The sequence below is a fragment of the Triplophysa rosa genome, linkage group LG20, assembly GCF_024868665.1.
Source record: "Triplophysa rosa linkage group LG20, Trosa_1v2, whole genome shotgun sequence".
NCBI classification, from domain to species: Eukaryota; Metazoa; Chordata; class Actinopteri; order Cypriniformes; family Nemacheilidae; genus Triplophysa; species Triplophysa rosa.
The window spans coordinates 19,244,688-19,265,220 of NC_079909.1; the positions used below are offsets into that span (position 1 = coordinate 19,244,688).

Below are 20,533 nucleotides of genomic sequence, written 5' to 3' on the forward strand. Positions count from 1 at the left end.
AATCCACTTTGTGCCTCACACGTCTGAACTTTTTAAAGCACCTTTATGTTCACAGGCTTTTAGAACGTTTAACAGACAAAACATTCAACAAAACGACTTTTTAATGGGTGAGTAGAGGATGGCCACTTTTGTTCTTGTTTTGTCTTTAAAATTGTGCAGCATTTTAAGAAATGTGATTGGCTAAATTCTTTCTCTAAATGAACATCAATAATGTCTGAGATCAACGTTGATATTGGGCATGTTCTGAAAGAAACATACGGTGTGACATATCTCGCAAAAGCCATCAAACCTGACGTGCAATGCTTAAACACTCGGCGCGAAACCTCAATTAAGAGCTTTCCGACTGCGGTGTCATTGTATTAAAGTTCTCTGTAACAAGAGACTCGATCGAAGTCGCCGAACCCTTTCCCCGATTGTGACATGGGCACGGGGGCCCAAACTGAATCGTCTACCTAAAGCGAGTCCTTCAAAGCCTTTCAGACCTGCGTTTTTACATCTCTTTCTGTCCTTCTTTCCCCCCACTGCACACATACGGGCAGCCGCAGTCGCGCAGGGGTGAGAGCGCAAAGCCGATGTGCCATTTCTAATCCCCACTGTTCCTGCCTTTGTGTAGCGGCCCAGCAGGAAGTAAGAGCTGGGCAGACAACAATTAACAAAAGAGCTGTGAAGAATACAATTAGCCATCAATAGAAAACCACAGGCCTTTGTGCCTGTTTCCATGGCGATGCTTGACTACCAGGATTACAGAACCTTACCCCCCCACACACACAACACCGCCACTTCTGTGTTTTTTTCCACTTCGTTTTTCCTTAACCCTCTCCATCTATTCTTTCTTGCCCTGTCTTTTATGTCCACCTCTCTTCGCTCCCCCAGCCACTTTCTTTCTTTTCGTGTCACTCTCTAGTCACTAAGTAACTCTGGAGGCTATAGACGAACGCTCGCACCTTTGTTCTGCTCCGGGCCTTTCAGGTCTTCTACCTTTGTGCTGCCCGCTGGTTCGAGGTGAAGGTGGCGACTTTTTTCTTCAGCGCTCGCTCCCATTTTCTTCACGTGTCCAAAGGATGGCTGGAGCTTTGTGATGGGTTGTGAAGACCTGAAATAAAGCTTCGTTATGAGAAGGAGACCTCATTGTCCAGATGGACACTGTATGCTTCAACGTGGACACCTTCATGTCCTGGAGTTCATCGTTTTATTATTATGTATATTTGGACGGTTGTATTTGAGCTCTATAAGCTTACCCTCTCGGTATGATTATATATGACACGATGATTAATCGAATATATTTTTATTTCTGGCCTCACCTTTGTGTTTCAGAGCAGGTGTAGAATGCTTCATCCTGTATATATGCTGAATGACGTTGAGCTTTTCAGTATGTTGTCGAACTATGTATAGTAATTAATAGGGATAGTTCACCCAGAAATGCAAAAGTTGTCATCGTTTACTCACCCTCCAAACACGTGTGACTTTCTTTCTTCTCCAGAACACAAAAGAAGATATTTTGAAGAACATTGGTAACCAAACAACATCGTACCCCATTGACTTCCCTGGTATGAACGCAAAACCACTCGGACATTTCTCAAAATATCTTCTTTTGTGTTCCAAGAAAGTCATACAGGTTTTGAATGACATGAGGGTGAATAAATGATTTTGGGTTGAACTATCGCTTTAAGTATAGCTTTCCAGAACATGTCCGTGAAAAAAAACGTATGAATTCATGAAACGTAACTTTCTGTGTAAATCAGTCATTGAAAACATTCTTTTATAAATTATCAACTTACACTGAACTGTGAATGTTTTATGAACAGAAATAGATTCTGATTGTGTCTGATGAATGCAACGTTTTCACGTCTTTCTTTACACACTGAAGAGAAATCTATACGAATGGCTTATTTGCATGGATTATGTTGCACCTTTATTAAAACATTATGGTTTTAAACATTCCCTGTTAGATGTGCTCCCATATCACAACTGCCTTTTGCCCATCAAAAAACTCAAGGTCTCACAGATTTCTGATGAAAAAATGCAAATGACTCCATAGTATAACGACATTAATTCAGTCTTTTGGAATACAACCAAATGTTATTTAGACCCATTGTCTTCATCATAACACTGCCTGCTTGTCCAGCCTGTGAGAAACCCTCCGTATTCTCCTTAAGTACTCTACCAATTAGCAGATCATTGTGACTAATAAGAATAATCTGACACTGTGGTTGCACAAATGGCACACATAATAAAAAACTTCGGGAACGGATATGCTTGTGTCTTCCTGTTTGCTTGTTCGTTGCTTTGCTGTTAACCCCCTGCCTCCCCTATTAAAGATCTTTATCAACACATGCAAATGCGTCTCATTCAAAGCCTTATTAATGAAAATGTGAGTAATTGCTTTGTCTTTGAATCGAAATGATCTGCGCCTTTGGATTAAATACAGATATTTGGAGAAATTATTTTGTATTTCTTTAGGATTTTGGCTTCCTTTTTGCAGACACAGACGTTACTCACGCACATTATGTCCCAAATGATCAGTGTTATCAATTTTATCAAGTAAACATTTGATAAAACATCAAATAAATCTATTTAGTTGCCTGATAAAGGATTCACTTTGACACACATATTGATCAACTAGGTCACTTATACCTGTGTAATGCTGCGCACTGTGGAATTGTGGGAAAAAAGCACAAACCACCACGAAATTATAACTTACCACGCTTAGACTCCAATCAAAGCGGCATTTTTGTCTATGCATGCAGTTCACAAAAACCAACGCGTCCTCGAAAAAAAATGCAAAACGTTGATGCCAGATAGTCACCCAAACCGCAGGGGTGGGAACGGGCGTGATATAGAAAAGCAAACATGACAAATATCTGCCCGAAAAGCGTGTGCGATAAGGTCAGTTTCTGAGAAGTGTCGGAAGGCCGCAACCCACTCCGATTTCTTTTCCGCCGTCGTCATGCGGCAAACGTACCTGTGTGCATTTGTGTGATTATTAGTGGGAAAGAGTGTGATGCGAAACGCTCGTTTTCGACCTCAAACGCTCTGAGAATCGCAAGAACTGGGTCTGGACAACCTAATTGAGGTAAACGTAAGAGCAAAAGCAGCAGGTGGTTTCAGAACCAAAAGGTTGGGCTTTGTGTATTTTGTTTGTTTTCAGGCCAGTTCAGAGTTGTTTGCGCAACATGGCCTCCATCGGGTATCTCGCACCTGAGCGAAATTGGTGTGTCTGATGAATTCTCTTTTCAAACCTTTCCTTTTTATGTCCGCTTGTTTGGATCTCGCATTGTGAAATGGAAATCAGAGAATATTGGTGCACCAATAAAAAAAACAATGAAAATTAAGAAAAAGGAATATGCATGACAGAAAGGATATTGCACATGTAGAAAAACCCATTCCAAACTTGTATGATGTTCATTTTTCTGTCAAATTCAATTCCATTTCAATACAATATACATCATGCAAGAAGGACAGACTGAAATTGTGTTTCTGCTGGTAGAGCATTTTCTTATGTTTGTCATGGGTCTGAATCCAACAAATAGACCGACAAAATGCACACCTTTAAGATGTGAGTCACTTGGATCCTCCTGTACGCCTGACAGGCCCTGATCATTTTAAACTGTAGTTTGGGTGAACTTTTCCCAAAAGGCACAAGGCATAGAAGCCAGGCCGTGAACTGGCAAACACACACGCATGCAGTGCATGTCAAATTGGCATCGCATTCAGGTCCGGCAAGACAGTCCAGCTCTTTCCAATTCGCCGCGGTAAACCCAGGTGACAAGGCGCAAGTTATACCCCGACTCCCTCCCCCATTCAGATGGCTGTCTGGTCCAAAACCACCCACATTTCTACTTTAGTGCTTGTGCAAAAAAAAAAAACAGTAGGGAGAATAAAGGGCCGGCTCACGGCAGGGGCTGAGGGGAATATTGGCAGTGCCGCACACAAAGGCGGCCCTGAAAATAGCCCCCTAGTACAATGAAACCTGCCACTCTGTCTATGAGATAATGTCTAATTGAAAACAGTGCCGCCATTGTGCCGCTGTCACCGGCCTATTGTCCAAAGCCCCCCCCCCCCCCCCCCCCCCCCGCGCACACTTTTTTTTCCATTGACGCGGCGCGATTGTTCCCTGCCATTGTGGCACCCGCACCCCTCACTCTCTCTCTCTGTATTGTTATAATTTCATTACTCGTTTGTTTTTTGTTCCACATCTCCTTTTGCTCCCCTACAGGCCTTTTGTTCCATACATTTAGGCACTTCATATTGAATTGTGTGTGTGCATGCAAACGGTTACCTCACACACAAAAAAAGCTACCCGTTTTTGGATTCGAACTGGAAGGCAACTTTGTGTAAACAGTGAGCACGACAAACATTTGAACCGTACTCTATTATTAATGACTTTTACGTTTTGTCATATTGCTCATGCACCTGCTGTGTAATTCACGTGAGTTAAAATGATATATTCATGCGCCGTTGCTTGGCAACCACAAAAAAACGATATTAGTCCGTGGAAGAATTGTTTACGGTCAAAACAATTAAGAATACATTCTTTATCTAAAAACAGTTGGACTATTTGTCGCCTGTTTAGAAAAGTAATGTTTGTTACAGGTTGTATGCCATATCATACAAACTATGTTATCGGCATGATGAATGGTTACAAAATGACATAAGCAGTCTTACTTTGCAGTCTGGGCTTATAATGTTATCTGCTTTTCATTCGTATAGGTGTTGAAAAGAATACGCAGACGTGTTTTGCACACTATATCCATTCACCAGCGCTCCCCCGATAGCCTCTATCATCACTGATCATCTGATGATGCTGAAACACAGCTTTCCTGTAGCTCAGTGATTAGAGCGTGGCGTTAGCAACGCCAAGGTCATGGGTTCAATCCCAGGGATTGCACATACTCGCAAACAAATGTGTTGTATAATGCAATGAAATTCGCTTTGTATAAAAGCGTCTGCCAAATGCATAAGTGTAAATGAAACACGAAAACGTCCGGAGGTCCTTCATTGTTCCTTTCCACAAAGCCTGGCCTGATTTCTTCACCTACGCTGAGGGTCTGGACCTCTGCCCAATGTCCATGTCAGTAAAAATGAGTCATAATGAAATAAAAAACTTCAAACGTTTCCTTGGGTGAACAAAAGTGCTTATCGGACTTGCATGTTATTGTACGTGTTAATAGGAGAAAAATGGAGGTATTATGTATTACGACCACACTGTTAAAACAAGATAAGAAACACATTCACAGGTCACTGCCCGTGCGCGCTCAGAGAATGCTTTGTTGGAGCGTCACCTTTGTGTAAACTGTGTTTGCATGGTTTGTGTTTTCTGTTTTACATAAATAGCGCGGGCAGTATTCATCAATATAGCTCTGCATAAACAACATTATTCATGATTGAAATGCAGGATGTCCAAGATTTCTTTAAGGTCAAATGTATTTGTTGTTTACAAATATAAAAATTTGAATACAATTTTCTGGGCGTCACATCATTTAACAACCTGATCTATAAGATCAAATGTCTTGATATTATCGAAACACTTACTGTCAATGAAGTCATGAGGATCCAAGGGTTTTGTGACATCACTTCCTGCTGTACTATTTTCCTGTCGCATGGCCTCCTGCATGATAAACAAAGTGATTCCTTAATTAAATTTTAAAAATATTTTTTTTAAGGAAATTATGTTAAAATAAATGATCAAATTTGCTGTTAAAAATCAAGCATTTTTTATTACTTTTTATAAATTTTGAGCTATTCGAAGAAGCCTTAAAAAAGCAATATACAACCTCTTCGAATCATTATTTATCTAAGCCTTTTCATAACTATAACTGGTGTCATTTCTCATAAAAGGCCACATGCAGTATCACGTCAGTAAACAAAACTGAAGCAATCACATGAGTGAAGCGTAATCCATTTACAAAGAACTTAGTTAGGATGTTTTGAAAGGTTAACAATTCATTCAAAATAGATGCTGCAGACGTTCTTCATCAAGTATTTTTTTGTCCTCAGTTCATAACAATGAAAACAAACAGGCCATCAGTTTTTCCAGACAGAAAGGATGACAGCCAGACAAATTGCCCGAGGTCATTTTGCATCCCTATTTCATGTTTAGAATCTGTTTGGCTGCACCATCCCTACTGTGTACAAAAACAATATCAGAACGCAAACAACTGTGAATGAAGCAGATATTCAAGGATTATAAATACAGATCCAGTTGATGGAGTGAGTGTTGAGGGGTGGATGCAGGCTGAACCTGGCTGCTCGGAGCCGAGTTAGGAGACAGGTCGGGTCGGGTGGGTGAAAGAACAACGGACAGGATCACAACAATCGCACCCGCAGGAACAGGAAGTCCCCTTGGGACCTCGCGGATATCAATCTGACCTGGGCAGTGTTTCCGGTGGATAAACCCAGCCAGGGCTGACCTGCCTGCAAAACCTTTGGGTGATTTTGCAAAGTTGGTCATAGCAAAAGAGGGCTGTCAGAGATCTATGCCAGAGAGAGAAAGAGAAAGGAGAGGGATGCCTGGAGGTGAGGATTTAAAGACGGATGGGATTTGAATAGAATGAGGAAACTAAATTCCGGTGTCCATGGAAGTGTGTGATCAAAGGACCACAGTGGACACATCATCTACGAGAATGAACATGCCAAAAATATACTTGTGAAAATAAAGGTGCTAAAACGATTTCACGGTGCTTTAGAAGAACCATTTTTGGTTCCTTACAGAAGCAAGATTCTTATGAGATCAGTTTCTTTATAACCTTTTTAATAGTCTGGACCTTTTTCTGTTATGAAGAGCGCATTGTGGAAAGGAAAGATTCTGTGCATGCTAAAGGTTCTTCGCGGAACTATACAGCCAGACATAAAACTCTTAAGTTTTAACCTTTAAATCTTATTTTTTTTAAGAATATACACGTTAAATATGCACATTAAGGAGCATTAGTAGCCGTGTTTACAAATAAAGAAATAGTAAATAGTATATCCCTAGTATTTTTGCATGTGAGCGGGTTGAGCCGTTTTGACAGTTTCATTATGTCATTATCCTCCTATCAAAAAGAATGAACTCAAATCCCAATTTAACAAATGCCATTTCAGATGTTTTACTCTGTAAGTCCCCATGCACAGATAAAAAGATAAAAAAGCACTCTAAAGAAGAGATGCGCTGATATTTGCGCAAAGAGATTGACTTTATGCAACATTACTGCGGTTAAACCCCACAGTGAACGACTAAAAGCGTGTGGTCGCAGTTATGAAGTGAGCTGTGAAGTGTTTGGAGTCAGCAACTGACTTCCTCCCGTTGAGTTTCACGGCTGCATCTGGCACCGAGACAGTGATGGAGATACCGCTTCCTCCACAGTTATCTGAATACTCACCAACCACTGCCTCCGACTTCAAAGTGTGAGCTCCTGCTTTCTGGCAAACCCATCTGAGCACTGCTGACATGATGCTGTTTTCTTATTTCCAGATTTCTATCAAACTTCCCCTTGAGGAGAACAGCCGTTATTGAAATCAGAAGCTTTGAGCCTAAATTGGGTGCATGGGGGGGGGGGGGGGTGTAAAATAGTTTTTACATGCAGGTGTGGTGCATGTCAACCCTTCAACAATCGTGATTTGAAAAGCTGATAGCATCAAAGCGGATTTTTTGCACTTGTAATAATTTAGTTTCAATTTTACCATCAATATTTGCATAACTGCATGGTACCGATATGGGCATGTTTTCAGTTATTGCCATAAAAAGAACTTTTCAATACAATGTAATACGTTTCCTTCACTAATGTTTTATGTTTCAAGACGTTAAAATCCTTTATAGTTTGTATAATTGTTTTTATATTGACTGCCCTCCGTTCTCACGAAAACACGTACGGCAAACATGAATAGCTTTAGTTAAAAAGCTTCTCTAACGAATATTACCAAGATAACTTACTTTCATGTGGGTTTTATACAGTGAAAATAATGTAAACCCTAATGAAAATAAGGAATTGTATAAATGTATTGTGGGGATGTTTCCGTCACAGCCATAGGACCAAAAGAATGTATTTGCTTAAAAGTATAGAGACATCACACCAAAACGAAGTGCTCCACTAACACTACAAAGAACGAGTGTTCTGCCCTCTAGTGGTTACACAGTTAACTGAAAAAAAAATATGTTGCTATAAACAAATGCAAAATTAACAAACCTTTGTAGTTATAAGTTTAAAAACACTGCCGGTCAATACGTAATTATGTATGACTGGACTAAGACTGATGTTTTGCAGTCTGATTACCGATCCCCCCCCCAAAAAAAATCATATACATATACTTCATATACTGTGATAAGCTGACTGAGACCAGTTGTACTGCACCTATGCATTGTTGTACTTTTGTTGCACAAATTGCTTCTACTGTTTTTCCCCTACTTTGTAAGTCGCTTTGCATAAAAGTGTCTGCTAAATGACTAAATGTAAATGGTAAACCAGATCCTGGTTTAAATCACTTTCATAAACCATTTGCACATAGCATAAGTGAGGTTTACATTGATTATCTTAGAACATAAAAAACTGTAGTCTGAATTTGTTGGAAAAACAGTGTTTAATTCTGTAGATTCAGAAAGAAAAAAACTGCCACATCATTTATAAACATCAGTCAATAGTCTAAATATTGACAAACGAGTAAAACAACAATCTATCACAAAACAAATGAGTATTTGATGAACAGATGATCAATTGGACACACTCTGCAGCAATGTGATGTTCTCTCCTTTCAACATGACTCGTCCTGTTGGAAGGGAAGTACATGTAACTTTGTATTCTCTTAAAAGGCCCATGAAACATTTCTCTAATAAATATCATTGCCATCACAAAAGATCACACGTACCCAGTGGCTTTCTGTTCTTGGTCTTCATGTGGACCTCTTCTGCATCATCCAAAACCAAGTTCATGTACTCATCAAATCCCTGGAATCATTATAACAGAATTTATTTTGTTCACAAGGACTGTACGCTATATATTAATACTGATAGTTCAACATACACGCATACTGCATTTCAATATCACACTTTTGTGTTTAGTACCAATACTGTGTTACTCTCCACATGTACTTGCACCTGTATACTGTGTCACTGTACTATATGCTTGCTTTTTACTTGAATAAGTAATTCAGCACACCAGGACCATGACATTTGCCTGTGTACAAGACAAAAATGTGATGTGAAGAAGAATCTGAGAAATTTAGTTGACTCACAATGATGCAGCCCTCTATTCTCATGTTGACCTGTTCATAAAGCCACACCTGGATCCTAGAACGCTGCAGAGCACCAGTAAAAGATTAGTAGGTGTGCATTTATTCAAAGCAACATATAGTAAACCTTTTAGTATCTACATGCAAAGATTGATTTAACCTTTCAGACACTATTTTTAGCAACATTTGACGTTTTCGTTGTTTTGTTTAACAAAGTGGGCATGTAAGAAGTTTGTAAAAACAAATGCATTTTTAAAAACTGATCAAATACATATATAAATGTAGAAAAACATAACTTACGTTTTGTAGATACCTGAAAATAAGGTTCTGATGATGACATTAAGGAAACCAACCAACATAAACACAAAATCCCGTAATACACATAATGCATTTATACCACATTTTAATGTGCTAAACATTCACTTCATGTATTTTTCACATCCCATGTATACAACACCATTACTTTATACGAAAGTATTTGTTTACATGTAAAACATAAGTAAAAAAAAAATGTCGATTCATTAGAAAGACCCCAATAGATTTTGTTGTATGTTACTACAATACGCTGCACTTTGTTGTAGTATGAAAGGATACGATGGGCTGCACCATAACCTTCTGAACCTTCTGTCCTTGACCTCTGTACGCCATTCTTCTCAATAATATCCCAAATGTTAAGCTGAAAGTAATTATTGTGAAAAATACATGTAATAATTATTGGCGCGGTAACGAAAATCTCACGTTGGTCTCTCGTTTCAATGGCGGCCGACAGCGGAAACAGAATTTCGCAGAGAAATGACTCGCTGATTCGCTACAGCGTCTCTTGTGGTTGGGAGAGACCATCAGTCAGGTGGGAAAAAAACGGGACAAAACACCGATACATTATTACTTGCTGTTCATTTTAAATGTGTTGGTAATAAAATAATTTGTTAGTTTGTGTTTGTCCAACTTCTTAGTTACACGTTAAACCAATAGCCTTACATTTTGAAGTAAAAAATCGATAAAACCTAAACCAAAAATGTATTATTATAGTAATACAAATGACATGATTATAAATTACCCTTTAATTTAGGTTACATATCTTATTTTTTGTATTGTGTGAGTTTGTGTAGCGTTCGTGGCGCAGTACGCAGTATGTGTGACGTGGCGCACATGTTTCTACTCGGTCAGTGTGTTGTTGTGAAGAGGCGCACAGTGGTGAGTGAGCTTCGTTGAAACCACAAACTACCCAATAGTTTTGATAAAATAATACAATGTACTTATTTTTCTTTAAAGTATTTGTTTCTAGTCAAATAAACGTGTTTTTTTTTTAGATATAAGGTGATTTAATATATCAGATGAGTTTTATAACGTTAGCTGCTAGTCAACTAGCCTGGCTAACATTAGTTTACATTGAATTGTTTTCAACATTGACGTTTGTCTTATGTCATTCACTTTATTATGATGTCATTGCGCAAAGACAACCACTTAATTGTGTAACGATGTATGTAATTATTATTTTTGGTCTTTTGTTTGTCTATGTAATCTTTTGGTTTGCTCGTCTGTTTATATAATTTAACGGTGATGATGCTGTAATTGGTAAAATGTCAATAAACTATTAGTCTTTTTCAGTTCGTGTTATTGCTATATAGTAGTTGTGACATGCGTTTGTCTGTATTTTTTCATTGTTTAGTAACTTGGCATTTGTATTTCACATTAGAACAAAAGCTGCCTTTGCTTACACAGCTGAAATATGTGTATACTGAGACGAGTCTGTTTGAGCAAATAAACTGGGAAATAACTGTGTCGTCTTAATCTGATCACCAACTATATTATATGCTTGTTTAGATTACTTGGGAATTGTAATCAGTTACTGAAATAAGTTACCTGGTGTATCTATGTGTCCACAACACTTTAAAATGATATTTAATTAAATTATAAAAGTACATGACGTACTAGAAGTTAGTCAAATGTCTTTATACGGAATGACTGCAAAACAACCGCACATGTAGTCACAATAAAAATAGTTAAAGAGTAGAAAAAAGGCCTTACAGTGTAGATGTGAAGTGTAGATACCAAATCAATGTAAATGGGTGTATATTCATGCAGTGATGGGCAAAACAAAAAGTATTCAGACAGCAATCTGACAATAATCTTATAATCTAAACCATAAGATTTTGTCTACATAATTTAGATTTATAAATACCTACGTATATTATAGCCAAATTAGTAACGTTTTGCTAATAACAAATGTAAATGTTCACAACAGAAAGACTGGATTACAAATGACAAGTACACACTGTCACAAAACAACAAAATCAAGTTGTGTAAGATTGAATTTATCACCCGCCTGTGCTTGTGATTATTTTATACAAAATCCAATTTAAACAATGGAGAATATATCAATATTTTGTATTTGCTTTGTGAACAAAAATGAACAAAAAATAAAAAGTAATATGTAATGTAATCTATGTGTAACCATAAAATAGTAACTGTACTCTGATTACGAGTAACATAATTCAACTACAAGTACTTGATTTTTGGAATCGGATTACGTAATGCAGATTACAAGTAATCAGTTACTACCCAGCTCTGTATGCGCACTATTACGCAGAATCATCTATTTATTTACATTTATGCATTTGGCAGACGCTTTTATCCAAAGCGACTTACATTGCATTGCATTATACATTTTTTGTTTCTGACTATGTGCTTTATTTCAGCATTGCTTCAGGTTAACCTTGAGTACTGGTTGTATGTAAATGTAACTGCTCCTAATTTCACTTTACTTTGTTTCATGAAACTGTTCTTTGTTCAAAACTGAACAGGTACAGGATGCTGCGTCTACGTTGCAAGGCCAAGAATGGGACCCATCTAATGCAGGGGCTTACACACCAGTCCTGTGTTCAGGAGCTTAAAGACAAGATTGAAGAGCTAACAGGGATACCTTGCGACGTACAGAAAATAATGGTGGGCTATCCGCCATCCAGTCTAGATCTACGTAATGGCGAAGCCCACATTAAAGACTACCCCATCAAATCAGGTTTCATTTTTTCCATCCGTTGATTGATTTCATTGATTAAATTTGCGGTCATTTGTATATTTTATTTTAAGTTTGCTTTCTTCTTGACAGGAGACACGTTGATTGTAGAAGAGGAGAAGAACAAACCGAAACCTCAAACACAAACCACTGTGACCAAAGGGCCCAGTTTTGACCCTCACCCGGTTGTAGAGCGCCGTGTTGTCCCTGCAGACAACTCTTGTTTGTTTACCAGCGTGCACTATGTTATGGAAGGGGGTGTATACGATCCCGCCTGTGCCTCTGAAATGAGAGGCCTCATCGCACAAATCGTAGCCAGTGACCCTACCGCATACTCGGAGGCAGTGCTGGGCAAGTCGAATGAAGATTATTGCGCCTGGATTCGTCGCGATGACACCTGGGGGGGTGCCATTGAGGTCTCTATCCTTTCAAAGTTTTACCGGTGTGAGATCTGTGTCGTTGACACGCAGACAGTGCGCGTGGATCGCTTCGGCGAGGATGCAGGCTACACCAAACGGGTGCTGCTTATTTACGACGGAATTCATTACGATCCACTTCAAAAGGTGGTGCCCAATTCAGATGTTCCCCCCCAGACTGTGTTCTCCGCCACAGATGACATCATTCTAGCCGAGGCATTGGAGTTAGCAGATGAGGCGCGGAGAAAACGGCAGTTCACGGATGTCAACCGTTTCGCACTGCGCTGCATGGTGTGCCAAACTGGACTGGTGGGGCAGAAGGAAGCGAGGGAGCATGCCAAGGACACCGGACACACCAACTTTGGGGAGGTGTAAAACTCCGCTGGTTTTGAAATCCCCCCTAATTTTGCCACTCCACTGCCACCTGACTTGGTACTCACTGTCTGTTCCGGCTTGGTACAGTCCTCTACCTCACGTTGTCTGTCGGAGACTTCATGTGTAGAGTCCACCAGAAATTCAGTATTATTTCAACTTTGGTTTACTCTTGAGGTTGAAGTGCTGCGTTGTGTTTTTGGATCTGTTACCTCACATGACAACGAAGCTTCGGTTTAAAGCCAATTTTAATTTGCCACTGATTGATTATCTGTTAGTTTTATTGACTGTGAGGATGAGTTTTAGCTACTATGTCTGGGTCATTTTTCTCACAAAAAAATCAAAAAAGACGTTTTTCTGTTGTCTGTGTCCTGACGAGACGTGTGAAGAACTGCTTGACAATGCTGGTAAAACTCTGGCTTCTTCTGTAGGACTTAAGACTAATGAAACTTTAAATCAGTGACCGGCCACATTAGGCAAATATTTGTTATTTGTAATGAAACATGTATGCCGCTCTTTTCACACATTGACATTAGAGATGAGCATTATTAAAGTTGTAGACACTAGAGTTGTTACCTACTGTATGTGGCATGAAATGCCTTTCATGATCTCAGATTTAATAATGGCATTGTTGTATTTATATTCTTCGTGTTCTCAATCTCAATGTCATATCACACAGCTTGAACAATTCTTGACACTACTGCAAGTCTTAACTTTAGTGGATTCATTGTACCTGTTACTTGAAATATTCAAATTGATCAAATGTAAATATCACCTCTGTGCGTTTCTGAATCCTATGCGGTTTTACACATGTTTGCGTGAGCGAGTTAGGTTTCAGAAGTGTGGATTTCACATTGAAGTGAACAACAATGGTGCTGACAGTAGAATTTCACTGAAATGCTGATTATGTAGATTTAGTTTTTCTTTGAAGAGCCGTTGTGTCATTTCTGCACATGACCACACGGGATTGTTTTATGCAAATGTTTTTATTCTGTCTTCCAAGAGTGATTGTAGTGACTTTTATTTTATATTTTATGAGAAGAAATGTGTCATGTTGAACTTCTTCCGTGTTTGCTTGAAATAACACAGGTGTTGGGTCAGTATTGGACGTTTAGGAGCGATGTTTGTGTAGCAAAGTATTACAGGGGTAGTGTGTCGATAAACTTCAAATAGAAGATTTACATTTACACTGATTATTTTTTATCACAGTATTTTCATTCTGGTACTTTCCACATGATTGTGTACTGGTTTTCAGCAGGATTCATATTTTTTGCCTGAGAAATGCCATTGTGAGGCCAAAGGACTTGTTTTATTTTCTTGAGGATTTTTGCAAATGGCCGTGATCAGTGTTTTAAATACAGCACGTTTAGGTTACACATTTAAGGTAACTTTGAGTGAGAACTGCATGCCCATTGCCCAGCACTCATTGCAACCAAATCACTGGTTATACTAGGTTAATGAAAAATAAACTTGAACTGATTTATATTTTTGTGTGCTTGTCAGCTGTATTATAACGTCACAAAACACTTTAAACACCTGTATAGCAATGCCTTAGTGATGCCATGATGAAGTTTTGCACAGGTTGTGGTTTTGTACATTTACTTATAAAATTGTATTTAAACACAGGTAATTGACATGCAACTATAGCAGCCAAAAATATTTAAAAAGGAAACATATGGCAAAACATAATCAAAACGGTTGACAGAGATTAAGCTAATGTTAATTTGAGAAAGGTTTATTAACATGATTAACCGGGATTTGCAGGTGATCCTCTTTGACACTTGTCATGTGTCATTAGAGACGTGTGTAGAAATAAAAGCTATTCAATTAAATTATTTAAATAATTATATATATATATATATATATATATATATATTATGTTGCTTACTGCTACATTATTAGATTCTAATGTAATATTGTGAGGCATGTTCAATTTATTCTCTACCATAACATGTCTCTTCTCTGATTGGCTGTTTGAGGAAACACTTGAAAATGATTGGTCAATGATTTCCCATGAACAGAGAGTCTTCACAGTCAATCCCCTTCACTGGTCATCCCCTCCCTCCCTGCCCCAGCAGTCTGAGCGAGCACCTGGACGTGTGTGGATTACTGGGATACTTGACTATTCTGTTCTGCACCAGAGGTAACGTTTGATCATTTTAGATACTTTTCTAAAGCGCTTGTTTGTGCAAATAAATATTTTATAATTCTAAGCAAAAAGAATTGAAAGTTGTTATGGTTAAATGTGATAAATCATGAAAATGGGATAGGGATTTTCTACATCGCACATGCTTTTGTTTTCAAAACACATTCAACGGTTAAAATCGTATAAGTGCGCATAGGCAGTGAATTGCTTTGTCCGCATCTCTAATAATTGAAAAAGAACAAATGTGTACGGTTAATAATAATAAAAAAGGAGAAAGAGCACCTGTAACTCAGAAAAAAGATATTTTTGTATATATAAAAATATGAAATCTGAATGTATTTGAGCATAGAACAAATAAAAAGTGTAGATGTAAATCAAAGAGAAGCAATGTTTCATAAAGAAATCTTTTGCTGGAGCAGTTATTATCTTACTCAGGTGTTGAGGAATGTGAATTCACTTCTAGTGCAATTTGACACTGAACCATTACAGCAGATAACACCGATCCCTTTCTGTCTTGTGCAATATACAGGTCATATGCATAATACTGTAGCCTCAGTATGCTGTAAACTTAAGCACAGTTGCGGTTGTTAAAACGTTGTTTTGTAAGCAGCAAGTCTATCAGCAATGGTTTTATCATCAATGGTTATGGATTTCTTTAGAACTGCGCAACAGACATTATGGTCAGCCAAAGGGCACAATTGTATAATAACAAAGCAATCACCCATCCAAGTAACTATTATATTAAAAAAAATAGGTTGATTGATTTATTATGTCTGTGAAAAAGACATTCGAGGCTACTATAGCAATGCTTACAGTAATAACAGTCATTGTTATTTGTATAAGTTATTGTCTACAAGATCACTTAATTTACATAAAAAAAGACAAATTATAAAATGTACAGATTTGTGTTTATTGTTGAAAAATTTGTCTATGGGATTTGAAAGCTACCAACAATGAAATTTTCATCTTGATGCTTTGCTGTGAAATTTGCATGCTATCACACAACATATCCCAACGTTAAAAGATAAAATGTTATCACCAGCGTCACATTCAAATTTCTAACGTAAAAAAACAATGTGTAGCGACAGCACACAATGAAACATGTTCATATAGTGAAAATGGAATCTGGAATAAGGATTGAAAAAAACACTTTTAGATAGAATAAGACTGTGGCCCGGTTTCACAGACCAGGCTTACGGCTAGTCCCAGACTAAAATGAATATGTGACCTGTCATAACTGAATATTACTTGCCCAGTAATATCTTCAAATATATCAGTGCCATTGTTTTGTCTTGAGATGCACACCTGTAATGTGTTCTTCTAAGGCATTTTCATAAAAGTGACATAAATAACTTAATTCAACTAAGACGTAGTCCTGGCTTAAGCTAAGCCGTGTCTGTGAAACCAGGCCTGTATTTGTTCAAACGAGTAAATGCATTAAATAACATGAAATAACAATGACGATCTTTGTTAAATGTATACTCCACCCAAAAATGAAATTACTCACCCTGCCTCTAACCTGTATACATTTCTTTGTTATGATGAACACAAAAAAAGATATTTGGAAAAATGTTAGCAACTCACAGTTCTGGGGCATCATTGACTATTTAGTAAAACAATTAAAATGGTAGTCAAAGGTGCCCCAGAACTGCAGTTCTTCCAAATATCTTTCTTTGTGTTCAACCGAACAAGGACATTTTCTGGTTTGGAACAACTCGAAGGCCAGTAGCCTAAACGATGACAGAATTTTCATGACAGAGAATGACTTAATACCAACGCAATTGTTCATGTTTATTGTACATTAATGTTAACAGATACGTATGATTTAAAAACTGTAGTAAACGCAGAAATTGACATGAATAAATGCTGTGGAAGTTTTAGTTCATGTAATCCATAAACTAATGTTAACAAATACAACTTCTAACAATTTATTAGATTCGAGAGATAAAATACAGACATCACAGACAGACAGACTGAGATAAGCTGAATATTGCTGTGCCATAAATGCAGATCATAGCTAAGCTTATCTTTGAGCAAAGTGATCATTTATTGTGTCTTCTATTCAAGCTCAATCTGATCCACCTACAGAAGCTCAGTTTAATGACCTGTAACACATGATGTGTATTATATTGGGCTTGTTTGGTATCAGATTCTCTTAGATTTATATTGTTCACTCAGGTGAGATGCGGTTTCATCTGTGTTGTTGAAGTGTTCATCAAATTCATTGCAATGCCGAAAGATGACACGTGGCAAGATGGCAACACGCTGGACACAATGGGAGAGATGGACAGTACTGGCAGCTGTGACAGTGTGGTCAGCTTCAACTCCTGCTTTGTAAGAAATACTTTTATATTATGAAGACACTATCGGGAAGAAGATGCTTCAACACTGAAACATGTGACTAAATGTTTCAGAGTGATGATAGTTTGGAGTTCCTCTCCGCTGAGGAGAAAGCTTGTCTCACGTTCCTAGAGGAGACCATTCAGTCTCTGGATACAGAAGATGACAGCGGCCTGTCCAATGATGAGCCCGATCAGATACCAGCACGAGGAAATGTGGCGACCAAAGCGGCCCGCCTCTCTGCATCAATAGTATTCAACAAGCCCCCCGGTCGAGGTGTGTAACTCTTTTAACATGTATCATTTCTGACTGATGCCAAATATTTTCCTTTAAATCTTTTTTTGTTGTAGATACGCCTAAGCGCCATTTTGAGAGTCCGATGTCGTCTGGCAGCCCGGGGAAAAAAGACATTCTCAATTATATGGTCCCTACTCCGTTTATTCTAGCCAACAGACCCGCGTCCCGTATTAAGAATCTATCCCATGCTGAAAGTCAAGAAGGTCCACAGGCTCCTTCAGAGGTCAATGTAGTTGTGATACCTCCTCCACATAAGACCAAAAGCAAGAACGACACAGACGAAGAAAACCTGAATAAAGTGTCGAATGCGTCTCGCAGAGGGCCGCTCTCTTACGAAGGTCTCGTACAGCTGCGCAAGACCGCATCCATGCGAAAACCCGAAGAACAGCAACAGGTTTCCGCAAATAAAGTCAACCCTGTAACCCAAAGCCTACATCCGAAGTCTAAAGAACATAAAAGCTCCAAGTCTTTTCCACCTCCCGTGGCACCCAAACCCCGAATCAAAGCCCCAATGAACCCAGAAGGACCTCCAAACTCCCAAAACGCGCGAGCATTAACTGTGGATGATTTAATGAATCCAGAGAAAGTGAGACTGGAAGCTCTTTGTAAGTTGGGTCTCCTTAAAGTTGAGTCTAATGCGAGGCAGCTCGAGACGAAAGGACCGAACGTGATCTCTCAACAACCTCTTCCTCCGCGTGTCGCACCAAAACCTAAGAAACCTCTACACCAGCGCTCTGCAAGCGACATCCCAGATCCTCCATGTCCACAACACAACAACATGACCTCAGCGGGGAAGCTTGCCACATTGGAACGAGCCAATCGCGGGCCTTCAGGTTCTGACACCACAGAGTTAAATACAGAGCAAGTGTCCTCGTCTCGTTCCAAATCTCAACACGTCCAGGGCTTTAGCGTGCCGGTGCACAGCATTGGAAAGGATAGAAGGGAGGCGTTACGAAAACTAGGACTGCTGAAAAACTAAAGTTGTATAATGTACATAAAATGAAAAGTAATACAGTGCCTGCTTTACTCTTGAGATTATGCAGTAATTAGGATGAATTATTATTATGTATGGTGCCTTTGCCTAATGCAATGCTTATTTATTTTCCTTCCTGTCGATCAAAACATGTATATCTGTGCCACACAAAAGAAGATATTTTGAGAAATGTCTAAGTGGTTTTGTGTTTCTACAATGGAAGTCAATGAGAGTCAGTGTTGAAATATCTTCTTTTGTAGTTCGCAGAAGAAAGTCATACAGGTTTGGAACGACATAAGGGTGAATAAATGAAGGCTTAATACTCATTTTGGGGTGAACTCTCCCTTTAAGGTTAAGATGATGCGTTCACTTTTCCGGGTGAACTTCAGTACCTTTGGATTTGAACTGCGTGTGTAAGTAGATTACGATGAACCTTAAATGACCATTTGGTCTTGTTGATCAGAACCTGCTCTAAATCTCTTTAATACGCCTTTGAATCAAACCTGTTGGACCATTTTCACAAAAGGATTTAGGAAATGATGTTTTGTCGAAGTAAACCCACCTCAGCAGAGACCGTCGAACCCGGAAACCCGACTGCCTTCTCTTTCATAGATCATCTATCAGTCGAACTCCTCAGTTTACAGCGGGTCAGTGAGATCTGCCACAGCAATTCAGTAGATTGCTGTTATCTTGGGTTGCGAGCAATAGACCAGTGTTCATGTTACCCGGCCTCTGTCAATAAATGACTTTATCTCGCAGTGTGATCTAGTTCATGCCAGAACGGCTCTTTCTGTTTGTATTGACCTAGTTACAGGTGACCCTTTCATGACACTAGTTCACACTACGTTGCAACTTTAAATAACAGAAATAGATAGATGGTAAGATGGATGTTTAGTCAGAAACATGAATAAATCATAAATGCACTGCATCGTCAGATATTATATTGACTTTTGTGTCTGAACCATATTCATATCTGCAGCTATAAACTGTTCCGTTTGGAATGCTTGTGGTTTATAGGCAGACCAGATCATGGTTGTGCCTAGATCAATGCCAGGACATTTACAGTATAAAAATGCAAACTGAATTGCTGGATTGAATTTGTTGTTTATGTATTGTGAACTTCGCAACTGGGCTTGTGTTTTGGAGCCGGCTGTAAAAACTTTCGCTCATATCAGGTGAAGCTGTATCTGGATCCAGTGTGACGGGGCTTTTCTCTGAGTGGTTTTATTTACAGTTCTGACTGTCTGCTGGGTGTAGGTCACCGTGACCCGATGTTGGGTTTTAATCAAGGTTACATCTGTTTAATACCTTGACGCTAAATTGATGTTAAAGGGCCTTCACCTTTGTAAAGCATAATGATGTTTATACACTACCGGTTAAAAGTTTAGAGTCACTTGACTGAAATGTCTCTCGTGATCTTAAATATGGGTAACATTTTACATTAAGGTTCCCTTTATAAAGCATTTGTAAATGTGTTCATTAATGATAAGACATTTACAAATGCATTATAAAGCACTTATAACTGTGTAAATAAAGAGGGATTCTAACGAAATACCTGCCATTTAGTGAGCCATTTTTAAATCACATATTATAAATGCTTAATAAATGTATTTATTCATTAATTATTTGCAAAATAGGCTGTCAGACTGGAGACTGGGTGTTATGTTGGTTTTTCTTATTATTGTGTATGTCACTATTTTAAACCATGTTGCTACTTGATCCGATTCTTAATGTCTTACGGTGCCCTCCAGAATGCCTTCTGATCATGATGC

The 20,533-nt window shown here is 38.6% G+C and overlaps 3 protein-coding genes across 3 annotated transcripts; 2 read left to right on the plus strand and 1 right to left on the minus strand.

Annotated features, from left to right (window-relative positions):
• Positions 1-8,540: 8,540 nt before the first annotated feature.
• snrpe (small nuclear ribonucleoprotein polypeptide E) lies at positions 8,541-9,977 on the minus strand. Its single transcript, XM_057361883.1, has 5 exons — positions 9,796-9,977; positions 9,502-9,528; positions 9,205-9,267; positions 8,839-8,917; positions 8,541-8,739 (listed from the first exon to the last, which is right to left on the minus strand). The coding sequence occupies exons 1-5, from the start codon at positions 9,847-9,849 to the stop codon at positions 8,684-8,686; spliced, it is 279 nt and encodes a 92-aa protein (XP_057217866.1). The 5' UTR covers positions 9,850-9,977; the 3' UTR covers positions 8,541-8,683.
• A 323-nt stretch (positions 9,978-10,300) lies between these two features.
• Positions 10,301-14,480, plus strand: yod1 (YOD1 deubiquitinase). Its single transcript, XM_057361882.1, has 3 exons — positions 10,301-10,395; positions 12,006-12,220; positions 12,311-14,480. Exons 2-3 carry the CDS (start codon positions 12,013-12,015, stop codon positions 13,006-13,008), a joined length of 906 nt encoding a protein of 301 aa, XP_057217865.1. The 5' UTR covers positions 10,301-10,395; positions 12,006-12,012; the 3' UTR covers positions 13,009-14,480.
• Positions 14,481-15,083: 603 nt separating this feature from the next.
• zgc:158258 (uncharacterized protein LOC791186 homolog) lies at positions 15,084-19,315 on the plus strand. The gene is made up of 4 exons (XM_057362646.1): positions 15,084-15,148; positions 17,330-17,485; positions 17,566-17,767; positions 17,842-19,315. The coding sequence occupies exons 2-4, from the start codon at positions 17,381-17,383 to the stop codon at positions 18,765-18,767; spliced, it is 1,233 nt and encodes a 410-aa protein (XP_057218629.1). The 5' UTR covers positions 15,084-15,148; positions 17,330-17,380; the 3' UTR covers positions 18,768-19,315.
• Positions 19,316-20,533: the final 1,218 nt, after the last annotated feature.